Source organism: Simochromis diagramma, unplaced genomic scaffold (assembly GCF_900408965.1).
Source record: "Simochromis diagramma unplaced genomic scaffold, fSimDia1.1 OVJJ01000611.1, whole genome shotgun sequence".
Lineage (NCBI taxonomy): Eukaryota > Metazoa > Chordata > Actinopteri > Cichliformes > Cichlidae > Simochromis > Simochromis diagramma.
Genome location: NW_024387175.1, coordinates 1,801,615 through 1,824,961, shown reverse-complemented (window position 1 = coordinate 1,824,961; position 23,347 = coordinate 1,801,615). Strand labels below are relative to the sequence as shown.

Genomic DNA, 23,347 nt, shown 5'->3' with positions numbered 1-23,347 from the left:
CCTTATAAATATGCACCAAGGAGTGTTGGATTAGGGTCAAGTATCCTTTTCTAAAGCTCAGCGTGTGTGTTTGGGTGTGAGCGGACATTTGCATGCTCGAGTGTTTGCGTCTTAAATCCAGGCGGAGCAGAACGCGGCCCGCTGTAAGCCCAGGCATGTGTGATTTGTGTGATTGGGTTTAGACGGCGTTGGTCGGCGGCGACGTCTTGGGGGTCCAGATGACCGGATGCTCCACGGGCAACGTGCGCTGTCCTGCTAACAATATCAAGGTAAGACTACTCTGCCTGGACTCCTCACCAGCAGGTTCATCATATGCGATTTACTGTAATCAGTCCTCAGCTGTAAATTCATATCCAGCGAGTGTGTGAGATCTTTACATAGGCCTGGTGCATGTGTGTAACTGTTCAGCAACACCAGGAGGGATTTAGGAGATGAGGTGTTTTTTGTATTTTTATGTAAGCGTTGGATGGGAGTAGTTTAATTTCCTTTTGGGGCCTGTGATATCAAGGGTTCATCCTCATCTCTGTTATTAATCTCTTTTATGTGGATTTGTACTTTTCGAAGCTGCCAGATTTGTGACAAACTTTCAGTTTTTGGATTAATGAATATGGAAGTAATTATCAGTAATGGGTTCATATGTCAACGAAAAGTGCGATGCACGCCAAATCAAAGCTTCTCGATGATTTTTAGCACCTCTTGCATTCTTCTCTATTTTATGCTCTCAATCTTCGTGGCAGGTGTTTTGTAATACAGAATAAAGAATGATGTGGCTGTAACCTCTCCGATGGTAATGTGTGGCGTTGTTCAACAGGTCAGCTCTCGCTGCTCCCTCGAGGACATTAAGCTGCTCAGTTTTGAGAAAATCCCCAAATAATTAACACAAACATCAACTGCCCACAGATTATAACTCTGCCAAGTTTTAGTTGAATCTCACTGTTGTGGTTTCAAGGGAAATAGGAATAAGTGCTGCTTGCAGATAGCTGGGTTTCAACATCCTTTCATAGCAGTAAAGAATATCTAGGGTGGATAGCCTTTAGCCAAATAATCGCTAATCAAATAAATAATGAGGCGGTCATTTTTTTTCAGCCTTCCTGGAAAATATCTGCAACGCACACACAAAGATGCTGTGTTCAATGTCACCAGGACATTTCTAAGGAGAGTCTTATTATGAACTGAACTTCATTTATTTAACCCATTGTACAAATATATATATTTCACCATCATAAACCAGAAAATAATGAGAATATATTTTTTGTCTCTTTTAGTTCCATTGCTAGCATTTATGCCCCAGGCTGTTTCAGACTGTATTTTCGTGTTTATTTTAATAGTATAACTTCATAATGCTTGTAGCAGAATTTGCTGTTATTACCTAGCTGGTAATCTGTCCTTGGACACCTGCAGGACTGCCTTTTGTTTTAATGGCTGTGCCGCTTAACCAAGGGGAGCTTATGTCACCACTTGAGGTCGAAGTAAGAGGTCAAGCTCCTAAGTTGTGCTGGCAAAGTGTTTATTTGGCAGGAAGTGTTGGTCGTCTAGTAGTCAATAGAGCCTTTGTTTCCTAGTGGCAACATTTATCTTTGTCTTATAAAACTGATATTATTATTTATTATCTTACTTCATTTGTGAAACTAAATCACACTGAAGACTCAGTTGGGAAAGTGTGAGGAAGTGACAGAGTTTGTAACCTGTGTCACAGCTGGAATTTAACCTGTGGCATTGTGACTACAGGCTGTGATGCACCATTCCAAGGGCCGCTTTTGTACTTTTCACCTTTATATTATTTTCTTTAAACACAGTTCTTTAAAACACACAAAAAACCCTTACACATTTAAAGTTTAGACATGGGTCATAGCATTTGAAAGCCTCTGTGTGTCACTGTAAGACATTGTTTCCACTGACGTATCAATGTCATTAAATTGCTGTATTAATTGATGCTTTTGGCACAGCTGACTAAAAGTATAGTTGATGTCTTGACCTGATCGTATTGTCAGCAAGCACTTCGTTTTCATCATAGCACAGCAACAAGTATTTAGATGGACTGTTATTGGCCAAAATTTAGGTTGAGCAGTCCGACTACATTTCTGTGTTTTGAAACTTGTATTAGAGCTTATGAGGAGGGTTAGGAGTATTAAGTTAAAAGCACATATATGTATAATCACTCTGTGATTTCAAGAGAGAGCACAATAATAAGGTTATGATTTTCTTATGAAAATGTGTCTGCTGTTGAAAAAGCTGCAGTTCTGTCCGTTTTTATATTTGAAGAGGTGTCACTGAAGGGCTAAATCCAAATTTCTCACTCGCTGTACCAGTGTTCTTTGTGCTTGTGTCTGACGTATTCTGCTTAATGCGTAATCTCTCGGCTCCTAGATTACCACTTGTTACTTTATTGGATGACTTGGATTGCGATTTCCAAATTAAACTCAAACACAGAGGAGGTCAGAGGTTCAGACCAGGATAGAAAATGTGCAGCCAAAAAGCAGCCAAATCAAGCCAGGTGGTTGTGAATTAAACTGGTTTCTTTGTTTTGTAATAAGAAGAAGAAGAAGTACAACAAAAATGAAAGCAAAGCCCAGTCGCCCCTATAAACACTGAAACCTTAAAGGAAGTAAAGCCACTTAATTTGTGTTTGCACATCTGCTTATCAGGTCGCACATCAATCTGGAAAATAAAAAACCTGTTTTTCTCCTGGGAGTATGATTACAAAAGGTCCCACATTCTAGTTAAATTGTTTGTGCAGCACTGAATGGTTTTTGCCTCCCATTCCTGCCTGCACTGTTTATTTTTCAGTTAGCCTGGACTGAAGTTGGTGTGATGTCAGGAACCTATGAGAAACTATGGCTACTCTCACAGAGCTTAAAAAAACATAAAACGGTACAAACAAAAGGACTTCATTAAGATTCATGAATTATTTTTTAGTGTTTTTGTCTCTTATTCAATGGGAAAATAATGTTGAAAAAGCAAATTTCTTCAAAGCCCAAATAATAAGTTTCTCTGACATTTTCTTTCTCATCTTTTTGTCTTATCTTTTTTATTTTTACAAACTTAAACTATTCTTTTTGGTTAAGTAAACACCAAATCGAAAGTATAATTTCCCCCCTTTCTTTCTGTGCTATCGTCTACTTTTACCCTTTATTACTGCAACATCTTCTGTCAGGAAGTAACAGGCTTTGTTATGCATATTAATACTGAGCTGTGCTATGTTATTTTCATTATGTACAGCTATCAGATTGTGTTTTATTTGCCTTCATGTCAAATCTGCAAAACTGTGACACCACGTGTTCAGTGGGTTTCTGGGTTGATGCAAGACAAATGTTACGAATAACTGTCCTAAATATAATATTTATTTTAACCCGTGTCTCTCAACTTAGATTATTTTGGAAGATCTTTTATTGTGCCAAATATACTACGAAGAGATAATGCTTAAAATATGCACTATAACTGACAGATGGATAATATACATCAATATTTAAGCTAGGTTGATATACAGCAGGATATTGGCTTCTCACAAATCAGTGAGTAGCACATTGGTCCTAAGTTCAAATCTCCTGTCCGGCTTTATCTGCCTGTTGCTGTGTGGGTTCTCTTCACAGTCCAAAGACATGCACATTAGGTTGATTGGTGACTCTGAATTGGCCATATGTGGATGGTTGTCTGTCTGTGATAGACTGGTGACCTGTCCGGGCTGCTTTATGCCTTTTGTCCTATGATAGCTGGGATGGGCTCCAGCCCAACCTGATGTGAGCCAGATAGTGGCACTAGTCCACAGTGCAAAAATATAGTCAAAGGTAATTTTGTCTTTACCTAGCTATTCATTTCTAATAAATTAAGTTAGTCAGAAAAACTGGCTGTTGGGTCCAATCTGATTGTTCATTTCTGTCAGGTATGTTCCGTTCAGATTAAAAGCTGAACAAAAAGAAGGTTGGCTAATAGTGTTGACTGTGTTCTACAGTCTAGAGTCCAAAATTATTCAGGAAACCCCCTGAGAGTTGCCAAAGCATACTGCACATTATTTTTACTCAAACATTCCTGTCGTCTAAGGTCCAGACTATAGGCTGTTAGAAGCTGGCACAGAGCCCAAAAGCTTTGAGTTGTTTTAGAGTAAGAGATACTCTGAGACCCTCTTTGGGATTCTTGGGGAAAAAATCAAAAAACAAAACCTACTTATTAACTTACATATGGTTCACCAGGAGTGGAGACTTTGCATTATCATATAATTATTTATTTAACACTTAAATAACACATATTGCTCAACCTCAGCTGTGTGAGTGCAGATATAGTTTATACAGCATGGGTGTGCGTGAAAAAGTGTTTGTGCATGCTTGTGCTTGTGTCTGTCTGCACTGCGTGTGAACATGACAGTGGTGGTAATGTTTAACCAAGATGGGACTTTTAATGCATTTCTTACAATCCCGACTTTTATTTTATTTAATATCAAAAATAAAAGCATATTTAAAAATTTGTTAAAGATAAATAAGTTCTCAGATGGTTTCATTCAAATAACAGAGAAACAACAAACTAAAATATTCATTATTTCTGACGATAACATAACTTTGTTTTTTTTTATTCTTTACTTAATCATTTTATAAGCCCTCAGATTTATGTGCCCCCATCCACCCACACACCACCCAGGCAGGCTGGAAATGCACTTACATGTTGACATAACAGTATTGCAGAGCCAATATTTTTTTATTTTATATATAAGATGTGTTACTGAACACCGGTTGTTATGGGGTCTGCCAGTTTCTGTTTCTCACAACCTAACTTGATATGTAAAGCAGCTTTAATGAAAGTATTTAATACTTTTGAACTGTTGCTCAAGTAAACAAAAATGCTTAAGTTGCAGCAATAACCTGGGGGAGTATAGGTACAGAGAACACAGTTGGACTACCACAGCCTTGCACCAAGTACAGTAAGCAAGATGATTCAGCTGCTCAGAGACTCGGAGCAGCAAGCAGTGTTTAAGTGAAGCTTTTAATTCCAAAGATTGCTAATGCACTTTAAACACACAGAAGTCAGCTTGTAAATGAATCAAATATAGCATTCGACAGAAAGACAGTATCTTGTAAAATGTATTTGAGATCAACTGTGCAGTCAAATTGGTTGGAAAACTTGTATGTATGCAACCGGGGTCAGAGCAGCGAAGACTGCATTTCTGCAGAGCAGGTGCACGTTAGAAACTTTAGTAAAAAACTAGAAGACATTTTAGATTGACAAAATCTAAAAGTGGAAAGAGGGGGAGTAAGAGCACTGCAGCACAGCAGTGCTTTACCAGTGTAGTATGTTGGTGGTGGTGGTGGTGTGTGTGTGTGTGTGTGTGTGTGTGTGTGTGTGTGTGTGTGTGCGTGTGCAGGTAAGACGTACCCTGACACAGAGCCCCACAATGCCAGAAGAACTACTCGAGGGTGAGGGTAGGACTTCCCCTGTCTGCACAGTGTGGCTGTGTTTGTGCTTTAATGACAGTTCTGCCATGACCATACCATGTTGGATCTGTGCTCCAGTTCATCATTTCTGTTTGTACTATCAGTGTATCAAAGCAAAAACTTGATACTGTGATGTGCAGGTCTGTGCTCGCCTAATGATTCTTTATTATCTTCTGTCTGATTGCATGCATCCATGTATCCATCTGTGCATACATCTGCACGGCTGTGCTTCTCTGAACCAGGCATGTGTGGAAGTGTGTGTGTGTGGAAGTGTGGTTGGTTGTGGAGTGAGTGAGAGAGAGGGACAACAAGGGAGGGAGAGAGAAAGAGAGAGAGAAAAATGAGAGAGGTTTGAGAGCTCAATGGGCAAACGCGGTGTCCTGATGTGCTAGGGCACGCTGTTTCTCTGGCAAGTTTTTGCCATTCCACGGGATTCTTTAAGTTTTGGGTAGAAGTTCTTGCTGCCGCTCTTCACATACGATTCAAGCACCACATGTTCTTCTTGACCTCTTCTGTTGTCTCTAAAGGTAACGTATGCATGTGGGTTGAGTACAACCTACAACTTTAGATTTTTGGTTTGATTTGTAGTGCTTTTACTTCAAAAGTTAGTAAGATTGCTGCAGAGAGTGTTTTTGGTTTTAATTTGGGTTGTTTTATAATGTCTCATTAGTATTTTTCTCACATCTTGTATTCTTTCAGTCTATCGTTGCTGAAATCTTGATGTTGTCATCTTACCGTCTCTTTCTTTATTAAAAATGACTTTGTGAAACGGCAAGAGATTAAATAATTTCCTGTTGAGATCAGTGAATTTAAAGTTTGCACCACTGTATCAGTCTGTAGTGTTGATTTGTCTTTAACAATGGGTCTTCATGTATTTTTCATTATTAATTGTTTTTTGGGGGGGGGGGGGGTTCCCTGGTGATGAAGTTTGTCTGCACATAGAGTCCAGACAATAGCATTATATTGAGACCTTTCCCATTGTTTTCCTTCACTTATTGTGAGATTGTGTGACAGCTGATACATTTTGTTGTGTTTATGAGGTAAGTGTAGCTGAGGAGAATTTTTTATTTTTTTTGTCTCATTTTATTCTCACGTCTTTGATGTCATGGTAGGTCAAAAACAGATTTTCCATCGCGTTTTTTAAAATCGAGCAACACGCAGTACTTCTTTAACACTGGTGAGGATTCACATGGAAGTTATTGTGATGAAGAAATTTGGGGTTTTTTCGCTAGAAATTAAAAGTGTGGTTTGCAAGAGGAGAAGAAAAAAGTTTGAGTGGAGTGGAAGCGATCCATTGTTTCTTTTTGTGCTCGAGTCCATGTAGTTGACGGCGTCCTTTGTTGTGTGGTAGTCAGATGTCGGTGAGGAATGAATGTCGTGCCGTGTACAACTGCTGGACACTCGTTGTTCATTAAGGTAATGGCATTCCATGTAAATTGTGTCTTCCCACATTTTACAGTTCATTACTAATTGGACTAACACTATAAACAAACGAATCCACTTTTGAACAGATGTCATAGTTTGACCCATCGCTCATGTGAAAGCATCTTGGATTATTCGAATCGGAATTTAATTTCTAGTGCAAAACAAAAAAAAAGAACAAAAAAAAAACAGCTTTAGGAGATGTGAGCTTTATGATGTGGTTTATGATGAATTCATAGAACTGTTTGCGCCTTGAGATTGAATTACATGTTTAGTTTTATTTGCCCGAGTTCTGTTTTGCATGAGTAAATTAAAAAAAATAGAATTTGCATTCGAAAAAAGATAAAAAGTTGGTTCTCATGCTGCGCAAGTCTTGTTTTTCAGCTTAACCTTTATTTTCTTGTAAAACTGCTAAACATATTTCAGCGCCACAGCAACCAAAGAACAACCTGTTGAGCTTTGCCCAGTGTTTGTTGTTGCTATGAAAATTAGAGAGCATCTTTTCTAGCGCATGTCCACAGATGCTCTTTTGTTTTTCTTTTTTTTTCTTCCCCCTTTTTTGTGTGCATTTCCTGCCTTCAAATGTGCTGCTGGCACTGGTATTTAGATTCTCTAATTTCTTCCCAGTTTACTTTGGTCAGATAAGCATCAAAACACGTTATGCAACTGATAGCGTAAAATGAGAAACAGAAGTAGAAGGCTCCAGTAAGTGAATCGACATGTCGCAGCAGAAACCCCTCAGTTTCCTCTGTTCCTAGGATTTATCCTCTTATTTATTATCATGTAAGACAAGACTCTGTCCTGTTTTGTTTTTGGGGGTTTTTACAGCCATTTTCGTTTTTATTGTCTCATCCAGAAAAAGCAAACTGCCCTGAGGACTGCTCTGTTTTTATTTAGGTTTACTGCAAAGTAATTAAAAAAAGATCAGCTCTTATCCTGTGATTTACCCGTGTGTTTCCCCTCTGTGTGTTGCAGTTTGCACCATCACTGTGGGCCTCAGAGGACGAGCTGTTTGTGGAATAGATCCAAGATTCTTGTAACTTTTCTGCTAGCCACATCCTGTTCAAACACATCTCTCTCCTCTCGTATACCCTCCTCTGTCTGTCCTGCAGCCCGCTCTTATTCCCTCTTGCTCAACAGACCCTTACACATTTCAGTCCTCTCCCCACATACACACCCCCTCAATCTGGCCCCTTTCTCTTCTTTTAGCTTTCATTTCCCGTTCCTTATCTCCTTTACCTGCATGAGAAGGACAGTCTTCCCCAGTCTTGTCCCAAACTCTCACTACACCCCTCTCCTAAAGCTTCTTTTCCACTAATGGGCACCATATCAGACAGCAGCACCACATTCCCTTCATTGTCACTGAGAACCTCTCTCCACCCCTAACTACCTTGCCAACACGAACATCAACACAATCCAATGGAGACAAAAGATATGATGATGACGAGCATGCTGACAATGGACAAAGGGGAGAATGAGGGAGAGAGGGACAAGGAGAGAGAGGACATGGGGGGAGAAGATGATGGGACACAGCGTGAAAATGGCAGACTTATGCTTGCTGATGGGCTTGCAGACAGAGGTCCCAAGAGCATGACATCTGGCTCTGGCCAGCAGGTGTCCAATGGCTTCACAACATCCACCCCTCAGAGCCCCAGGGAGGGCCCAGGAACTGCAGCTTGCGCTGCGGGTACAGCCTCAGGACCCGGAGGCGGTACTGGATCCTCAGCACCTCTGGGAGGCCTAAGGACTCTGATGGTCCAGCAAACAAGCTTGGACAGGCCCAGAGAAACCTGGAGCAAGAAGATGGACTTCCTTCTGTCTGTGATTGGCTACGCCGTGGACCTGGGAAATGTCTGGCGCTTCCCATACATCTGCTACCAAAACGGAGGAGGTGAGGAAACAAAACATGTTTGGAGGGGAGAAACGTGTCGAAGGGGGGAGAATGAGACATAAAGTGTGGTGGAATGGAGAGAGAGATGACACGTCAGATCCCAAGCTAAAGCAAACAGGATTTGAAGGATTAGACAGAAGAAAAGGCTCTTTCATACTCACTGCTGTGTATTCTGTAATTCACACTATGTGTTTTATATGTGACAGCTGAAGTCGGTCGACTGCTCTCGAGCTTTGCCGTTATTAAAGACTGAGTTAGATTAGGATGATTTGTGGTGCTTCCCAATAAATGCTTTAATAGCTTACAAGGAGTGCCCCAATTAACAAAGTTGTGTATGGATAAATGCTTTGATGTAGCTTATTTCTTGCGCAATCGGAGGTACAAAAAGGTATGTCTTCACAAAGTCCACGCTTGTGTCTGCCCTGCTCTTTCACTAGCCGATCCTAGCGGCAAACACAACCTCTCTTTTTATTGAATTTGCAATAATAAAGCCTTTGCAATTTCCTGTGTTCTGTGTGTGAGTGTGTGTGCCTCACAGAGCGAGGCAGAGATGAAGACTCGGGACACACTTGATAGAGGCAACAGTATTAATTGTGTTTTTTTCAGTGTCTTTCTCCTTGCTTAATAACCTGTCTCGCAGGCAGCTGCTCAATCAGCCCTTATCTTTGCTTTCATGTCACAAAGAGGCACAAGCACCGTCCCGTCCACACACACAAATGCAACACGTGCACATGGAAATAAGTTTACAATCAGATAGCAAGAAGGAGAGAGCGATGTGTTATCAAACACCCCGCAAAAGCCGAAGAGTCGGAGATCTGGCTGCCGTCCTGATGTTCTTCTGCTCATCTGTGTTAGGCCTTTAATTTTATTACTTTCATATTTTAGAACAAAGCCAACATCAACGTCGAGATCCTTTATGATAGGATTTTAGCAAAAATAACTCCACAAAACATAATAAATACAGCAGTGTTGTTTTTGAATAGATTGAGCTACATAAATAATAAGCTTTGGCACCTTTTAGGATTTTTACAGAGTGTCCTTAAATGGTGTGTGAAAGAGCTCAGTTTCTCTTGAGTGCAGTTGGCTTCTTACTGTTTTCCCACAACATGTGTTCATTGTCATGCATTTATTCTCCCTCCCAAATTTCTCCAACGTCTCTGTCCAGGTGCCTTTTTGCTGCCCTACCTGTTGATGGCAGTGTTCGGAGGGGTGCCTCTGTTTTACATGGAGCTAGCGCTCGGTCAGTTTCATCGCAGTGGCTGCATCTCCATCTGGAAACACATCTGTCCCATCTTCAAAGGTAACAGGGAGGGGTGTACAGAGAGAGAACCGATTATAGGGAGAAAGTCAAAAGCAACAGCTTGGACGAAACGTGGAAGAAGATAACTTTAGAGGGACAGAAAAGTTAGAGGTAGGAAAACAAAAAAAAAGACGAAGAAGGAGTTTCAAATCATCCAAGTCCAAGAGACAGCTCATTTAACCTCCCTGCCCCCCCACCCTTGAAGAGCATCCCTAGTTTCCTGTACCTCTAGTGAGATGTTCTGACTCTCTGTTATGGAAATTGTCACATTTTAATGCCAAATGCCAGATGCTCAGAAATTTGATAGTATGTAAACTGTCGTTGTTTGGAAATGTCACACACTCACCCAAAGGGAACCTGAATTAGCTTGAAAAAATAACCCACTGATGTCTGTGAGTGATGTAAGCAGTGAGTGATCTGGTGTTACTTATGTATTTATTTGCTTCAACTCACCCAGGCATAGGCTTTGCCATCTGTATCATAGCCCTCTACGTAGCCTTCTACTACAACACCATCATGGCCTGGGCCTTGTACTACCTACTGTCATCTTTCCGGCCCACTTTGCCTTGGTCCACCTGCACCAACCCCTGGAATACAGCCAACTGTAACCGCTACATGTCCTCAGACCACAACGTGTCCTGGTCCAACACCTCTACGTCCCCTGCCGAGGAGTTCTATACGTAAGTGCATGTAAGTCAGATGTAGTGGCATAGGGGGAGCTCTACGCAGGAGGGAGACGTCAGGTGAAGAAAGGGAGGATGACTTCAATTCCAGGGTTGGTTCTGGTGTGTGGGACAGATTCCCCACCATCATCCCCTAAAAACCCACTTCCCTTGCTGGTGGTGAAAACAGTGCAGGGAGACTTCATTAGTATTTCGGAGTACGAATGACTGATTGGAGATTCTTTATGAGTGCATAAGTAATACAGAAGTATGAACCGCCCCTTTAGGAGCAGGTGAGAGAGTTTTTTAAGTACTGGATTATGGGAAAATATAAAGTATCAGAGAAAAGTAATGCTTGGTATTAGCCAGTAATAAAATATAAGTCCTCCAAGAGTTAACCAGGTTTTAATGTGCTGTTTTTGCAGCGATTAAGTCAGGGTCTTTTGAAAAACAATGTCTCTGTTATTCTTGACTGTTCTGGGTCTGTGCAGTCAACGGGCTCAGTCTTATCAGCACAGCGTCCGACTGCTGAGACAGATTCAGGGTTGACGCAGAGTTGACTTTTCCTAACGCAGGTTTAAAAGTAACAGATTCCACAACTCAGTCTGGCGCCAGAATTTCCTGTTTTTTAGCACAATTCATGTCTCAGTTTTTTCATTTGAGCTCCTGGTGCTTAACCTGTGCCCACACACTGACCTTACAGTTTGTTTCTGACTCGTTTTTTTTTTAGTTTTTAAGAAAGTTGCGATAAAGTTTGTCTAAACCCTTTTGAAAAGTAATAGTCTTGTCTTACGTACTGATGGTTTTCTTTCTTTTCTCGCTGGTCCGCTCATATCACATTTCCTTCTTTCCGTGCTCTTTCCTTTTCCTCTGCTTTCCTTAATGTTCCAGCATTCCCTTGTCTCCAATCCCATATTGTTTTTGTCTTTTATCCATTACTTCTGCATAATATGCCCTTCCCTTCCTGCTTGCTCTCCTCCTCTTCCACTTCCTACACTTCTTCACCTCTACTCAGTTACTTTTTAGCTCCTGTCCTCTCGTGTCAATTCATCTGCATAAAATGTCTTCCTTGTCTCTCCTCTTTGCATTTCATTCAACCTCAGCTTTCAACACAAACGCCCTTTCTTGTTTTCTCCTTCCAGCCGGCAGGTGTTGCAGGTCCATCTCTCCCCAGGTCTGCACGAGTTGGGCTCTATCAGCTGGCAACTGGCTTTATGTCTGCTCTTCATCTTCACCATTGTTTACTTCAGCATCTGGAAAGGAGTCAAGACGTCTGGAAAGGTAGCTGAAGGGGTGCCTGCATGGCTGATGGGGGGTGTCAGTTAGAGCAGATGGATGGATTGATGGATGGAGACATATGGACAGAGAAAAAAAAACAGCAGTTATCCTGTCCTCTCTTTACCCTCATTATATTCATCATCGAGTGTGGAAAAGTTGATTAGAAAGGAATGAATATCAGAACCTAGCTGAGGCAATATAGGACCATTTTTAGACATAAAGTTCGTGCCCTTATGTTCAGATAAAGGAGTAAAACAGACTGGTAGAAATAGATTTATACTGTAAATCTTACATTTTTATTTTTTATTTAACCTTTACTTATACAGGTAGTCCCATTAAGACCCAGTGTCTCATTTACAAGAGAGACCTGCTCCAGACAAACATGTTAAAATTGCAACAATAATATTTTAAAAAAGAAGCTAAATATGTCTAATGTGCACAGTCATATTAAAAACAAGTTTGAAATCTGCAGATGAAATCAATTAAGAGAGCTTCAAATCCTTCTGCAGTGTATTGCATGAAGACGGGACAGAAAAGGAGAATGCCTTCTTCGCAAGCTCTGTACGAACTGATGGAACGGTGAATGTGATGTCCGGAGACCCCAGTCTAAACTGTTTACGTAACATGTACTCTGATAGGGCAGTAAACTAGAAATAGATTCATAGATAAAATGATACCAATGAACATCCCTGCGTAAGACCAATGAGGACCAGTACAGTGGTGTTTTAAAGGTTTACAATCAGTCATAAATCTTAGTGCTCCATGATAGACAGAATCCAAAAGATGAAGAGTGAGCAGAGGCATTCATATAAATTATGCCACCATAATCCAGGAAGGGTAAAAAAGTGGCAGCAACAAGCCTTTTCCTTGCCATGAAAGAGAAACATGATCTGTTTCTGAAAAAGAACCTCAGTTTCTTTAATAGATGGTCAATGTGTGGCTTGAAGAAAAGATTTTCATCAATCACACTAGCTAGGTATTTGTATGAGGCCACAGTTTCAATAGAAATGGCTTGAGCAGATAGAGAATGAAGTACTGCCGGCACCCTCTTTCTGTTTGAGAACAAAACAACATGACTAAGTCTGAGCTGACCCAGCTGAGACTGAATACTATCAAAAGCTAGGTGTAATTGTTTGAAAACCATGTCAATGGTACGAGCACAGCGATAAATAATTGTATCATCCGCATAAAAACGAACAGATGCATCTAGATTCTGTGCAACACGGTTGACATAAATAGTAAATAATATAGGCCCCCGGAAAGAACCCTGCGGCACTCCATTAGTGACATTTAAAAAAACTGGAAGATTGAGTTGCACACACTGCTTACGGTCGAAAAAATAATTGGAGAACCAGTCAAATGCTCGGACTGAAAGGCTTATTTCCAGTAATCTCTGACCTAAAATACCATGGTCAACAGTGTCGAAAGCCTTTGATAGATCAATAAAAAGAGCTGCGCAGTAGTTCTTGGCTCAGCTATGATATTTGCTGCCACGCGCAAGAAGAAGGGACAAAGACTGTCAGGACCGGCCAATTTTTTGTGCCGCGGCTCTTCAAAGCCTTACATACCTCTTCTACCATGAAAGGTGTAAAGAAAAGAGTGTTAGTAACCGATCTGCTAGCAGAGTTGTATGCAGGAGGTTTACCATCAGATACTGTGCTAAACAAAGAACAAGAAGCAACAAAGTGTTTGTTAAAAAAATTGAGCATTTCAGTTTTGTCTGACACAGGAGTGAAGTCAATAATTAAGTGAGGAGGTAGCTCTGAGGACTGAGAGCTGGCAGAGAGAGACTTTATAGTTTCCCCAAAACTCCTAAGTTCATTTAGACTGTCAGTGGTTAAAGTCAGAAAGTATGCTTCCTGTGGAGGCAGTAAACTGTAAACTGATTACGCAGCTGACAAAAACATAGCCAATCATCATCGGATCCGGATTTTCTCGCAGCTGCCCAGGCCTGCTTTCTCTCATGTAGGAGGCCAGCCAGTTCCGAATTGAACCAGGGCCTGACCTGGCAAAAGGGGCATGTTTGTCCACAAAATAGATAAAACTCTCTTGGAAATATTTCCAAGCTAAATTTCCAATGTCAGTCATTGTAATACGACCCCAGTTAAAACTGAATAAATCGTGAAGAAAAGCTTGCTTTTGGTGTTTCTCCCAGCACCAACTATGCAGTGATCACTCAGGTCCTTGGCAAAAACTGCCAATGTGGAAAACTTCTGTGGCACATTGTATAAATAAAGGGTCTATAAGAGAAGATTTATCTGGGGATTTGGAATTAAGGTGCATGGGGCTTTGAATAAATGGAGTTAGACTTAAAAACAAGCAGTGTGCCTTAAAATAAACAGAAACAGAATAAAGCCAGCCCCAATTAAAATCACCTACCAGAATGATTTCATTTAAATTCAATTCAGATAAAAGTTGAACCAGAGAAGGTTACGTGCTGGGGTAAGCAGATGGAAGCCGATAGCAGCCAACAACTGTCATGGACTGATAGAACAGATTAATAGTTAAGGTCAAGATTTCAAATTGCTTAGGTGCCTTTTCTGGAACGGTCAACTGCTACGTCTTTATCCAGTATAGCTTTGGATAGCCAAGTCACAGAAACAACATTATATCAGCACCAGTTGAAGGGGCCCAGATTCTAATCATATCCATCTTAGGAAGCACTCTATGCTGGTGTCTAATCTGCTGGTGTTTCACATACAGCCAGAAGCCCAGGGTTAGGTTGAAAACCAGATAATCATAATCATCTCCAGTGCAGATGTCACACAGCCTATAACCACTAGTCGTGAGTCTAAGCGGTTTAGTTTGCTGCTAGCATGTCCTCCAGGACTTCATTCTAGGGCAAAACAGGGCCAGGTGCAAAGCCCCTGCAATGGCCAGGAAGGGTGACAGCTGCCCAAAGAGCATAGCATCAGATCCGATCGACAGGACACTGAATATTGCCTGAAGGTGCAGGCCCTAGCGGCAACCAGCGGTCACTAGCGATCTAGCGAGTCAAACCCCGGGGATCCTGGGCAGCAGCAGCTGGCCCGCTAGCTGCTGTCAGCTGTAGCTCGCTCGTCCGCTGCTGTCAGCAGTGTGTCTAATGCTGTCTAATGCTATCTATTGTACAGTAACGTAGTCAGTGAACGCAGAGTGGACCACAGAAACACTTTTTTAAGCATATAAAGGTTTATTAAAATTAGAGTAAAAAAGGTTCTTTGCTTTCTGTATTAGGTAGTTTGGGTGACTGCTACCTTTCCCTATTTGGTCCTCCTGATCTTGCTCATCCGTGGGGCCACCCTGCCCGGGGCCTGGAGGGGTGTCGTCTTCTATCTCAAACCTGACTGGGAGAAGCTGCTTTCCACTACTGTGAGTCTGTTGGTTCAGTGTGACAAGGTCCATCATCAACATATGTAGCGAGCTCAGATCCTGCCCTCTTTCTCTTATTCCTCAATCATTTCTAAACGCGTGTCCTTCACTCCCATCATTATTTGTCATCACTTTACCTCTCACTCTCTCAAAGGTCTGGATTGATGCAGCAGCTCAGATCTTCTTCTCTCTGGGTCCAGGATTTGGCGTGCTCCTTGCCTTTGCCAGCTACAACCCGTTTCACAACAACTGCTACAAGTAAAAACTTTTGTTAATGAGTTCATAAATCAGTGACGTCTGTTTGCTTAATGTCAAAATGCTACTCTGTGTTTACTGAAGTTCAGCAGAAATGTTTCATCTCTCAAATCCTTTATTTAACATATATGTCACCATGAATATTGACATATCTTTATTGATGAAATTACCAGAAGGTTAAATCCTTTGCGTAGGCGCTTTAACTTTGTCATCTTTCTGCTAAACACTTGTTTCCTCTGTCAGAGATGCGTTGGTCACCAGCTCGGTTAACTGTCTGACGAGCTTTCTGTCTGGCTTTGTCATCTTTACTGTGCTGGGCTACATGGCTGAGATGAGGCAACAGAATGTGGACGCTGTGGCAAAGGATGCAGGTCGGGCCCCGCACCAACACACTGCAAGAAGTTCTTTCTCCAAACTGAATTTGTTGGAAATTTATTCAGAATAAACGACTGAATCTCCGATGTTTGTTGGTGGAAGTTTGGATGGCATATAAATACCAGGTCTCACTTTTTTTCTCTAGGTCCCAGTCTGTTGTTCATCATTTATGCAGAAGCCATAGCAAACATGCCTGCTGCCACCTTCTTTGCCATCATCTTCTTCCTCATGATCATCATGTTGGGTCTGGATAGCACGGTTAGTTTGCCGATGACTCATTTTAGTATTAAAGTCAGTCAACATTCTTTAAGGTTTGCTCCTCACATTTAGGGGCGATCGTGGCTCAAGAGTTGGGAGGTCACCTTATAATCGGAAAGTTGCCGGTTCGAGCCCCGGCTTGGACAGTCTCGGTCATTGTGTTCTTGGGCGAGACACTTCACCCGTTTGCTTACTGATGGTGGTCAGAGGGCCCGGTGGCGCCAGTGTCCGGCAGCTCTGCCTCTGTCAGTGCGCCCCAGGGTGGCTGTAGCTACAATGTAGCTTGCCATCACCGGTGTGTGACTGGATGTGTAAAGCACTTTGAGGTCCTTAGGGACTATTAAAGCGCTATACAAATACAGGCCATTTACTATTTAATCTAAAATATTCACTTGTTGCCTAACTCCCAGTTCTTGGGGACGTTTTATATTTGTCTTCTTATAAAGGGGAATGCCTCTTTTTCTTTGACTGTGATTTCACAGTTGTGCTCATTTCTCCTTCAAAGCATTGGGCATTATTTGTCCTCTGTGTTCAATTTTGAATAACATTCAGTGAAAACAAAGTGATAGGAGTTTCATATCACTGTTGTGTGATGGTCTCGTCTCCATAAACCTTTGTTTATCTGCTCGGAGGCAGCCAGGTGGAGAGATCCGTAAGCTCTTATCACGAGCTGATAATCACTGTAGAACCGTCAACGGGGATGCTATGCTGTTTGATTTTATGACTGAGGATATTACTGCAAAATATGTCGGTGTACATGACCTCGAGTTGGAGCAGTTCAACACCAAGTCCAGAAGCAAAGCTGTGTATCTTTGCAGCATTTGCAAGATGAGACAAACAGCACATAACACAGATGTGAAATTTTCACATACATGACATATAGCTGCCCTAACTTTCTTTTCCTTCTGCCCCATCTTAGTAAGTAAGTTTATTTATATAGTGCTTTTTAAGATAAAACCCGTCAGAATGTGCTTTACAAAGGTATTGAAAACATGGTCAAATAAACACACCTGACCTTATTTTCCTCATCTTGATGTTTTTCTTTTTGACCCCAGTTTGCAGGCTTGGAAGGAGTAATCACAGCTATGCTAGATGAGTTCCCTCATTTGCTGGTTAAGAGACGAGAGTGGTTCGTCTTTGGCCTCGTGTGTGTGTGTTACCTTGGAGCTCTCTCTACACTTACATATGTAAGTATATTTGGGAATAATCACATTACTGTCAAAAGAGAATGCAAGTTACCAACAAAAGATTTCATTATTCAGTTTCCATAATTTCTCAAATTCACTCAGTATATATCATAAGATTATAAAAACTTGCTCACACTGGTAAAATAAGCTTGAATTTTGCTGCTCTATTTTTATGCAGCGTATTGTGTCGCAGTTACCAATCTGCTGAAAATCAGATTAGAGCAGCCTCAGTAATCCATGTATCTCCAGCCCTCATTAAAGTAAGACAGTGACCACCACAGATTTCTGCTCAATTAAACACTCATTGTCTTAGGCTTGGCAGACGAACACTGTTTCACAAGTTGCATAAGTCATTCATAGAAAACGTTTCCGAAATAACTCTCCTCCTGTTCGTCCGTATCGTGTCTCAGGGAGGAGCGTACGTAGTGAAGCTGTTTGAGGAGTACGCTACGGGCCCTGCAGTCATCACTGTGGTGCTGCTGGAAGTCATTGCGGTATCCTGGTTCTACGGTGAGTGGTGATTTTTGTGGCGATGGTGGAAATTTGTGACTTTAATGAGAATCGCAGCGTGAATAAGTGATAAAAATACAGTGTAAAGTATAGTTCTGAGCGTCATTTGTGGCACAGCTGCCTTGTCAGTTCACATAGAAGAAATGAGACAAATGTTCGCTGTTGATATCTGGCTCTGAGGTATATCGTGTGTCTGTGTGCGTTCTGCAGGCACCAACCGTTTCTGTAATGACGTGCAGGTCATGCTTGGTTTTTACCCGGGTTGTTTCTGGAGGGTCTGCTGGGTGGCCATCTGCCCCTGCTTTCTGCTGGTCAGTGTCATGCACAGCATTTGCACACTTACACTAAGTTGTATTAGTTGCTGGGATTAGCAGTTTGAAGAGTAAGCCCTTGCAGGTAAAATAGTTTTAGCAGCTGTCATTTGCTTTTTAGCTGACATGCCAGGTGGTCAGATTTACTGTGATATTTCATTCTTTTATTATGTCTGATCTCTGATTTGTTCCCTTTCTCAGTTCATCATCATCAGCTTCTTGGCCTTCCCTCCAGAGGTCAGGTTGTTTGAGTACCAATACCCACCATGGACCACTGTCCTGGGCTACTGCATCGGGGTGTCGTCATTCATCTGTGTGCCCGCCTACATGGTCTACCACCTGCTCAATGCTAAGGGCACATTCAAACAGGTGCAGAATTTCTGAATTCTCTCCTAACTCTGTTTTTCTCCATCTATCCCGTCTCCTCTCCTGACCAACTGATATTTCTGGAACAACAAAGGATTGCTTCTGGCCCTTTTCTTTTCCATGTGCTGCCAGGTTTTACTCTCTCCTGTGAACACATGACTGGAGATCAAAGGAACAAGGTGGAGGCCCGGGCCAGAGATTAGCAAGAAAAAAAGCAAATAGAATAGGCGACCAAACACGCGCGCACACACACACCCTGCAGTGGATGTGTAGCCTGTCACGTTGCTGTAACTGAAAGGTGACCGGACGCCGTCCGTCAGCAGCGCTGCAGCATCAAAAAACAAATCAGTCATCAAATTGTGTTCACCAGACACATACCAGGTGTTTTGCATAACACCTTGTAATGCACATTATGCATTGTGAATGCAGAGCAAATGCAAAAGTCTGCATCGTTATCGTCATCACTGATATTAAAATCTTGTTAAACCCTGTGTGAGGGGTTGACAGAAGGGAGGAGGACATCAAAGAGGCCGCTAGACAGACCTTCTGTGCCTGTCGCCCTGTATTGACTCTGCTGCCAGAGTGCACAATGACACCGACACAGATCGACAATCACAAGTCATGTTTTTGTGTACATGTGAACGGAGATGGCGAGCGTGTAAGTGAAACGTGACAAAACAGGTGGCTGTGTTTTATCAGTAATCGAAGGTGTTTTGTGTTCTTCTACATTGTTTCAGAACAAAACAATGTGACAAATATGCTCTTTTTAAGATCTTAATTCAAGCAGTGTATATTTTACCAATAGATGTTTTTTGGCAGGGTAACTAATAATGATACCATTGTCACTACTAAAACTGCTCTGTTTACTCTATATGTCACTATGTCATATATGTCTTTTTTCTTCTCTGTCTCTTTTTTACTCTTTATCCATAGCGTCTGTTAAAAAGCATCACTCCAGTGCCCAGCGGGGACAGCCACAGGGATTTTATTGTCACAAATGCAGTCTGACCAAACCCTGACCAAAAGAAAGGTGCAACTCTACCTACCTGGAGTGCCCTCTTCTGGACATACTGCAAAACTACAGGACAAGGGGGCTACCTTTCACCGTCTTTGCCTCTTTTCGTGCATCTCCTACACTCGTTCCAACCAAGATGTAGAAATTTGAACGGAGTTAGATGAAGCCAGGCGTTAGTTGATATGTCTAGCTTGGTTCAGATCGGATCCTTGTGCGGTTTTTTGGGGTTTTTTTCAGTTTTGCAGAATCTCTGTGGTCACCTTCTCATTTCTGTCCCACCTAAAAGGGGTCACCAGAGTCACTCAGTGACCAGGTTTTTCTTCAGGTCACCCAGCTCTAACAGTAATTTTATATAATAAGTGATAAGTATGACACAATTTCTTTGATGTAGACAGTAAAACATGAACCCAAACAGGAGATACTGTACAATGAACTCAGTCAGCGAAGGCCAGATAAATACATTACAGTCCACTCTGCTCTGACTGTTAATGGTTGTATTTTTATTTAATGCTGTTAAGTTATGCATTCTAATATGTAGCAAAATTCAGGTATCTTTTACATCTGTTACTGAAGCCAAATATATGATATCTGTTCTGTTCTTGTTTCTAAAGCCGTTTCAATATTGTCGTGGTTTTGTTGTGTTAACTGTCAGCCTGTGTTTATTTGGTGGCATCTTGGCGGAAGGACAGATCTGCAATGAGGTTCCTACACTGTGAAACACTGTCTGGTAGTGGTATGGATGTGTACGTTTGTGACTGTGTGTGGTCATGTAAAAGAGAGACTGTTATAATAACCAGTGGAAAGTAACCACTTGTATTCATTCTTGTAACTGCAATATAACACAAGTTTATTTTACAATGTAGCAGTGCTGTCGTTGCATCTTTCACCACACATTACCAGACTCAGTGCCGATGGTCTTTGTTTAATTACACTCACGCTCTGCCGTCATACTGCGTAACTGTCAGTAAGAGAAGCCAAATATGGATCAGAGCTAATACCATCACCAGTATCACAGTCTGAAAGTCAGCGTTACTGCCATTTACTTTCTACCAAAAAATCTGTGTGCCTGTGTGTGTGCGTGCATGCATGCTCCAGAGAGTATCTGTGTGTATGTAGGAGCAGGAGTTAAAAATATGGCGAGTACTGTACATGTACATGTGTATTTACTAGTCAGTCTGGTATTAATGTAATCCTGTGAATGCCTGTCTCCTCCTCATTCTCCCGTTGACGTGCGAATGTGTGCGCGTGTGTATGTGTGTGCGCACGTGTGTGTGTACACCTCAGGTAGTATGTTGTACGGGTTAGAGGTGTTCAGCCCCTTTATGTGTGCATGCAGTGGTGTGTATGTGTCCTGTGCTACAAATGTGTGTGTGCGTGTGGGTGGGTGTCTGTGACGTGCTCCTGTTGTCTTGTTAAATGCCAAAACATCTTATGAAGAAATTAAACTCCCTCTTGCCTCGCTCTCTCGTACCTCTCAAGCTTATCTGCGATCCTTGTATGTCAATAAAAGACTATTGAGACTACAACTGTATAGAATAAAGATATATATATATATATATAAATATATATATACAAATAAATATATGGGAAATAACAGATAATAAAGATATATGGAATTAAACAATGAACTCTGTCATCTTGTTATCTGTAAGTTTTTGTGTTTGTCCATTCTTGTTCACAATTTGATGGATTCAAGCAATCAGGAAGTGCAGAGTGTGTAATGATCTTTCGTCCCAATAACTTAAATTTTTATCTGTATAACTTCATCTCTGCGGAGGAAATTTGGTCCGGTCTTCTTCATAGTGTTTCGTCGGCTGATTGAGGTTTGCAGGCATTTGTTTGTACCCAGTTCTCTTTAGATCCTGCCACACCATTTCAATAAGGTTCATGTCTGGACTTTGTGCCTTTGCAACACCTTGATAGTTTGGGATCAGATGGTTTCACATTTGTCTCTAAAATTTTTGTATACAGTACCCAGCATAAATGAGTACACCCCCTTCAAAAAGTATGAATTTAATCAGTAGCTCAATAAACAAACAAACAATTTCCAAAAATTTCACAAGGCTGAGTTTTATTGAACACTTGTTTAACTCCATAACATGAAATTAAGGTTAATAATATAACTTAGATCACAAAATCTTCAGTTTTACTACATCTAGTATTTTGTATGACCACCGTTTTTTTTTTAAGGACAGCACCAAATCTTCTAGGCATGGAATGAACATGTTGTGACATATTGCAACATCTATCTTTTTCCATTCTTCCAGAATAACCTCTTTTAGAGCCTGGATGCTGGATGGCGAGTGATGCTCAATTTTTCGCTTCAGAATTCTCCACAGGTCAGAGCAGGAGACATACTTGGCCATTCAGTCACCTTCACCCTGTTCTTCCTCAGAAATGCAACAGTAGCTTTAGATGTGTGTTTTGGATCATTGTCGTGTTGGAAAAGTGCACAACGACCAAGTGCACGGAGTGATGGCAGCATCTTCTTCTGCAGAATAGAGCAGCACATTGTTGAGTTCATGATACCATCGATGAAATGCAGCTTCCCAATGCCAGCAGCACTCATGCAACCCCACATAAGGACACTGCCACCACCATGTTTCACTGTAGGCACCATGCATTTCCCTTTAAAATCCTCACCTTTATGATGCCATACAGTTTTAAAACCATTAGTTCCAAAAACAGTGATCTTTGTCTCATCACTTCAGTCACATCAATGAATCATTAGACTCACCTGTGGTTAAATGCCTGTTAATTCGAATTTTGTAGTTTTAGGTGTGGCTTTTCTCCTAAGACTATAACTGGGGTGTACTCATTTATGCTGAGCACTGTATGTGCCAGATACCACCACCACTTTTGTCCTGTCACCCAGGGGACAGTCAAGGGTGAACAGATAAGGTTAAGAACTCAATCTCAAAAAAACAATTCAAACTCCAGAACATAAATCAAACTGAAGAAATCAGACTTATCGGCAGAAGCATAACACAACAGAAGAAGATTTTAACAGACACTCTGACAAAGACTGAAGGAAGACTAAGGCTGTAGATATACCACATGAGGCAATCTGAGAAACTGGAAACACCAGGACCACAAAACACGTCTGAACTTAATCAAGGTAAGGAGACGGGGAACAAAATGATAGACAAAGCACAAGCGGCACATGCTCATCTAAGTATAACAGAGGCAACTAAAATAGAAATATCTAACATAAAAATAGCAACTTGACACAGGAGGGAGAGCAAAGGGAGTAACTTCACAAAGAAATGTCCAAGGCTGGAAATCTCACAGGAACTAAAGGAAACACTTGGACCAATTAACATTAAACCAAATAACAACCACAAATTTAAAAATAAGCCCAGAGAAACCACAGAGGAGGACATTGTTCCAGAAATCTTGTGGTTTGTTCAAAACCTAGGCCATGCTGCCACTTTCTTTTTAGAGACAAAAGCCTTTCTCCTGATATCCCTGTGTTGGTGTTGTTTCTATATCATTATAACAATGTTGATATAGAAACAACACCAACACAAGATCAGCTTTGCAACTGACCAGTGATGTTGTCTGAGCATTCAGTTAGCACTAGCCTAGAAGCTAGCTAATGCTATTAACGATCATGAGTAAATTAAATTGGGTTAACAGCAAACCCAACTTGATAATATATTTATTATATTGTATAACTTAATAAAGAAAACACTTGAACTTCTGATCATTTGTACTACAAGAGAGTTTTGTGTTTTAAGATGATG

General features: G+C 41.3%; 1 protein-coding gene across 3 annotated transcripts; it reads left to right on the top strand.

The window, feature by feature from the left end:
- The first annotated feature begins 143 nt into the window (after window positions 1-143).
- Window positions 144-21,234, top strand: slc6a4a (solute carrier family 6 member 4a). 3 transcript variants are annotated; one of them, XM_040049553.1, is made up of 14 exons: window positions 144-269; window positions 7,818-8,733; window positions 9,899-10,033; window positions 10,491-10,713; window positions 11,838-11,976; window positions 15,190-15,324; window positions 15,479-15,582; window positions 15,823-15,950; window positions 16,100-16,212; window positions 17,268-17,399; window positions 17,810-17,909; window positions 18,120-18,220; window positions 18,422-18,589; window positions 19,520-21,234. In XM_040049553.1, the coding sequence occupies exons 2-14, from the start codon at window positions 8,262-8,264 to the stop codon at window positions 19,592-19,594; spliced, it is 2,025 nt and encodes a 674-aa protein (XP_039905487.1). In that variant the 5' UTR covers window positions 144-269; window positions 7,818-8,261; the 3' UTR covers window positions 19,595-21,234. The 3 variants fall into 3 exon arrangements, with proteins under 3 accessions (XP_039905487.1, XP_039905486.1, XP_039905488.1); XM_040049552.1 differs by lacking the exon at window positions 144-269 and adding an exon at window positions 5,723-5,947; XM_040049554.1 differs by lacking the exon at window positions 144-269 and adding an exon at window positions 5,978-6,836.
- Window positions 21,235-23,347: the final 2,113 nt, after the last annotated feature.

What these genes read in the sequence shown, in the direction of transcription:
- slc6a4a (XM_040049553.1), top strand. Translation starts at nt 8,262, where the DNA reads ATGGAGACAAAAGATATGATGATGACGAGCATGCTGACAATGGACAAA. An exon ending in CGCTGTGGCAAAGGATGCAG is followed by an intron (nt 15,951 to 16,099) that starts GTCGGGCCCCGC and finishes TTTTTTCTCTAG; the next exon opens with GTCCCAGTCTGTTGTTCATC. An exon ending in TGCGGTATCCTGGTTCTACG is followed by an intron (nt 17,910 to 18,119) that starts GTGAGTGGTGAT and finishes TGCGTTCTGCAG; the next exon opens with GCACCAACCGTTTCTGTAAT.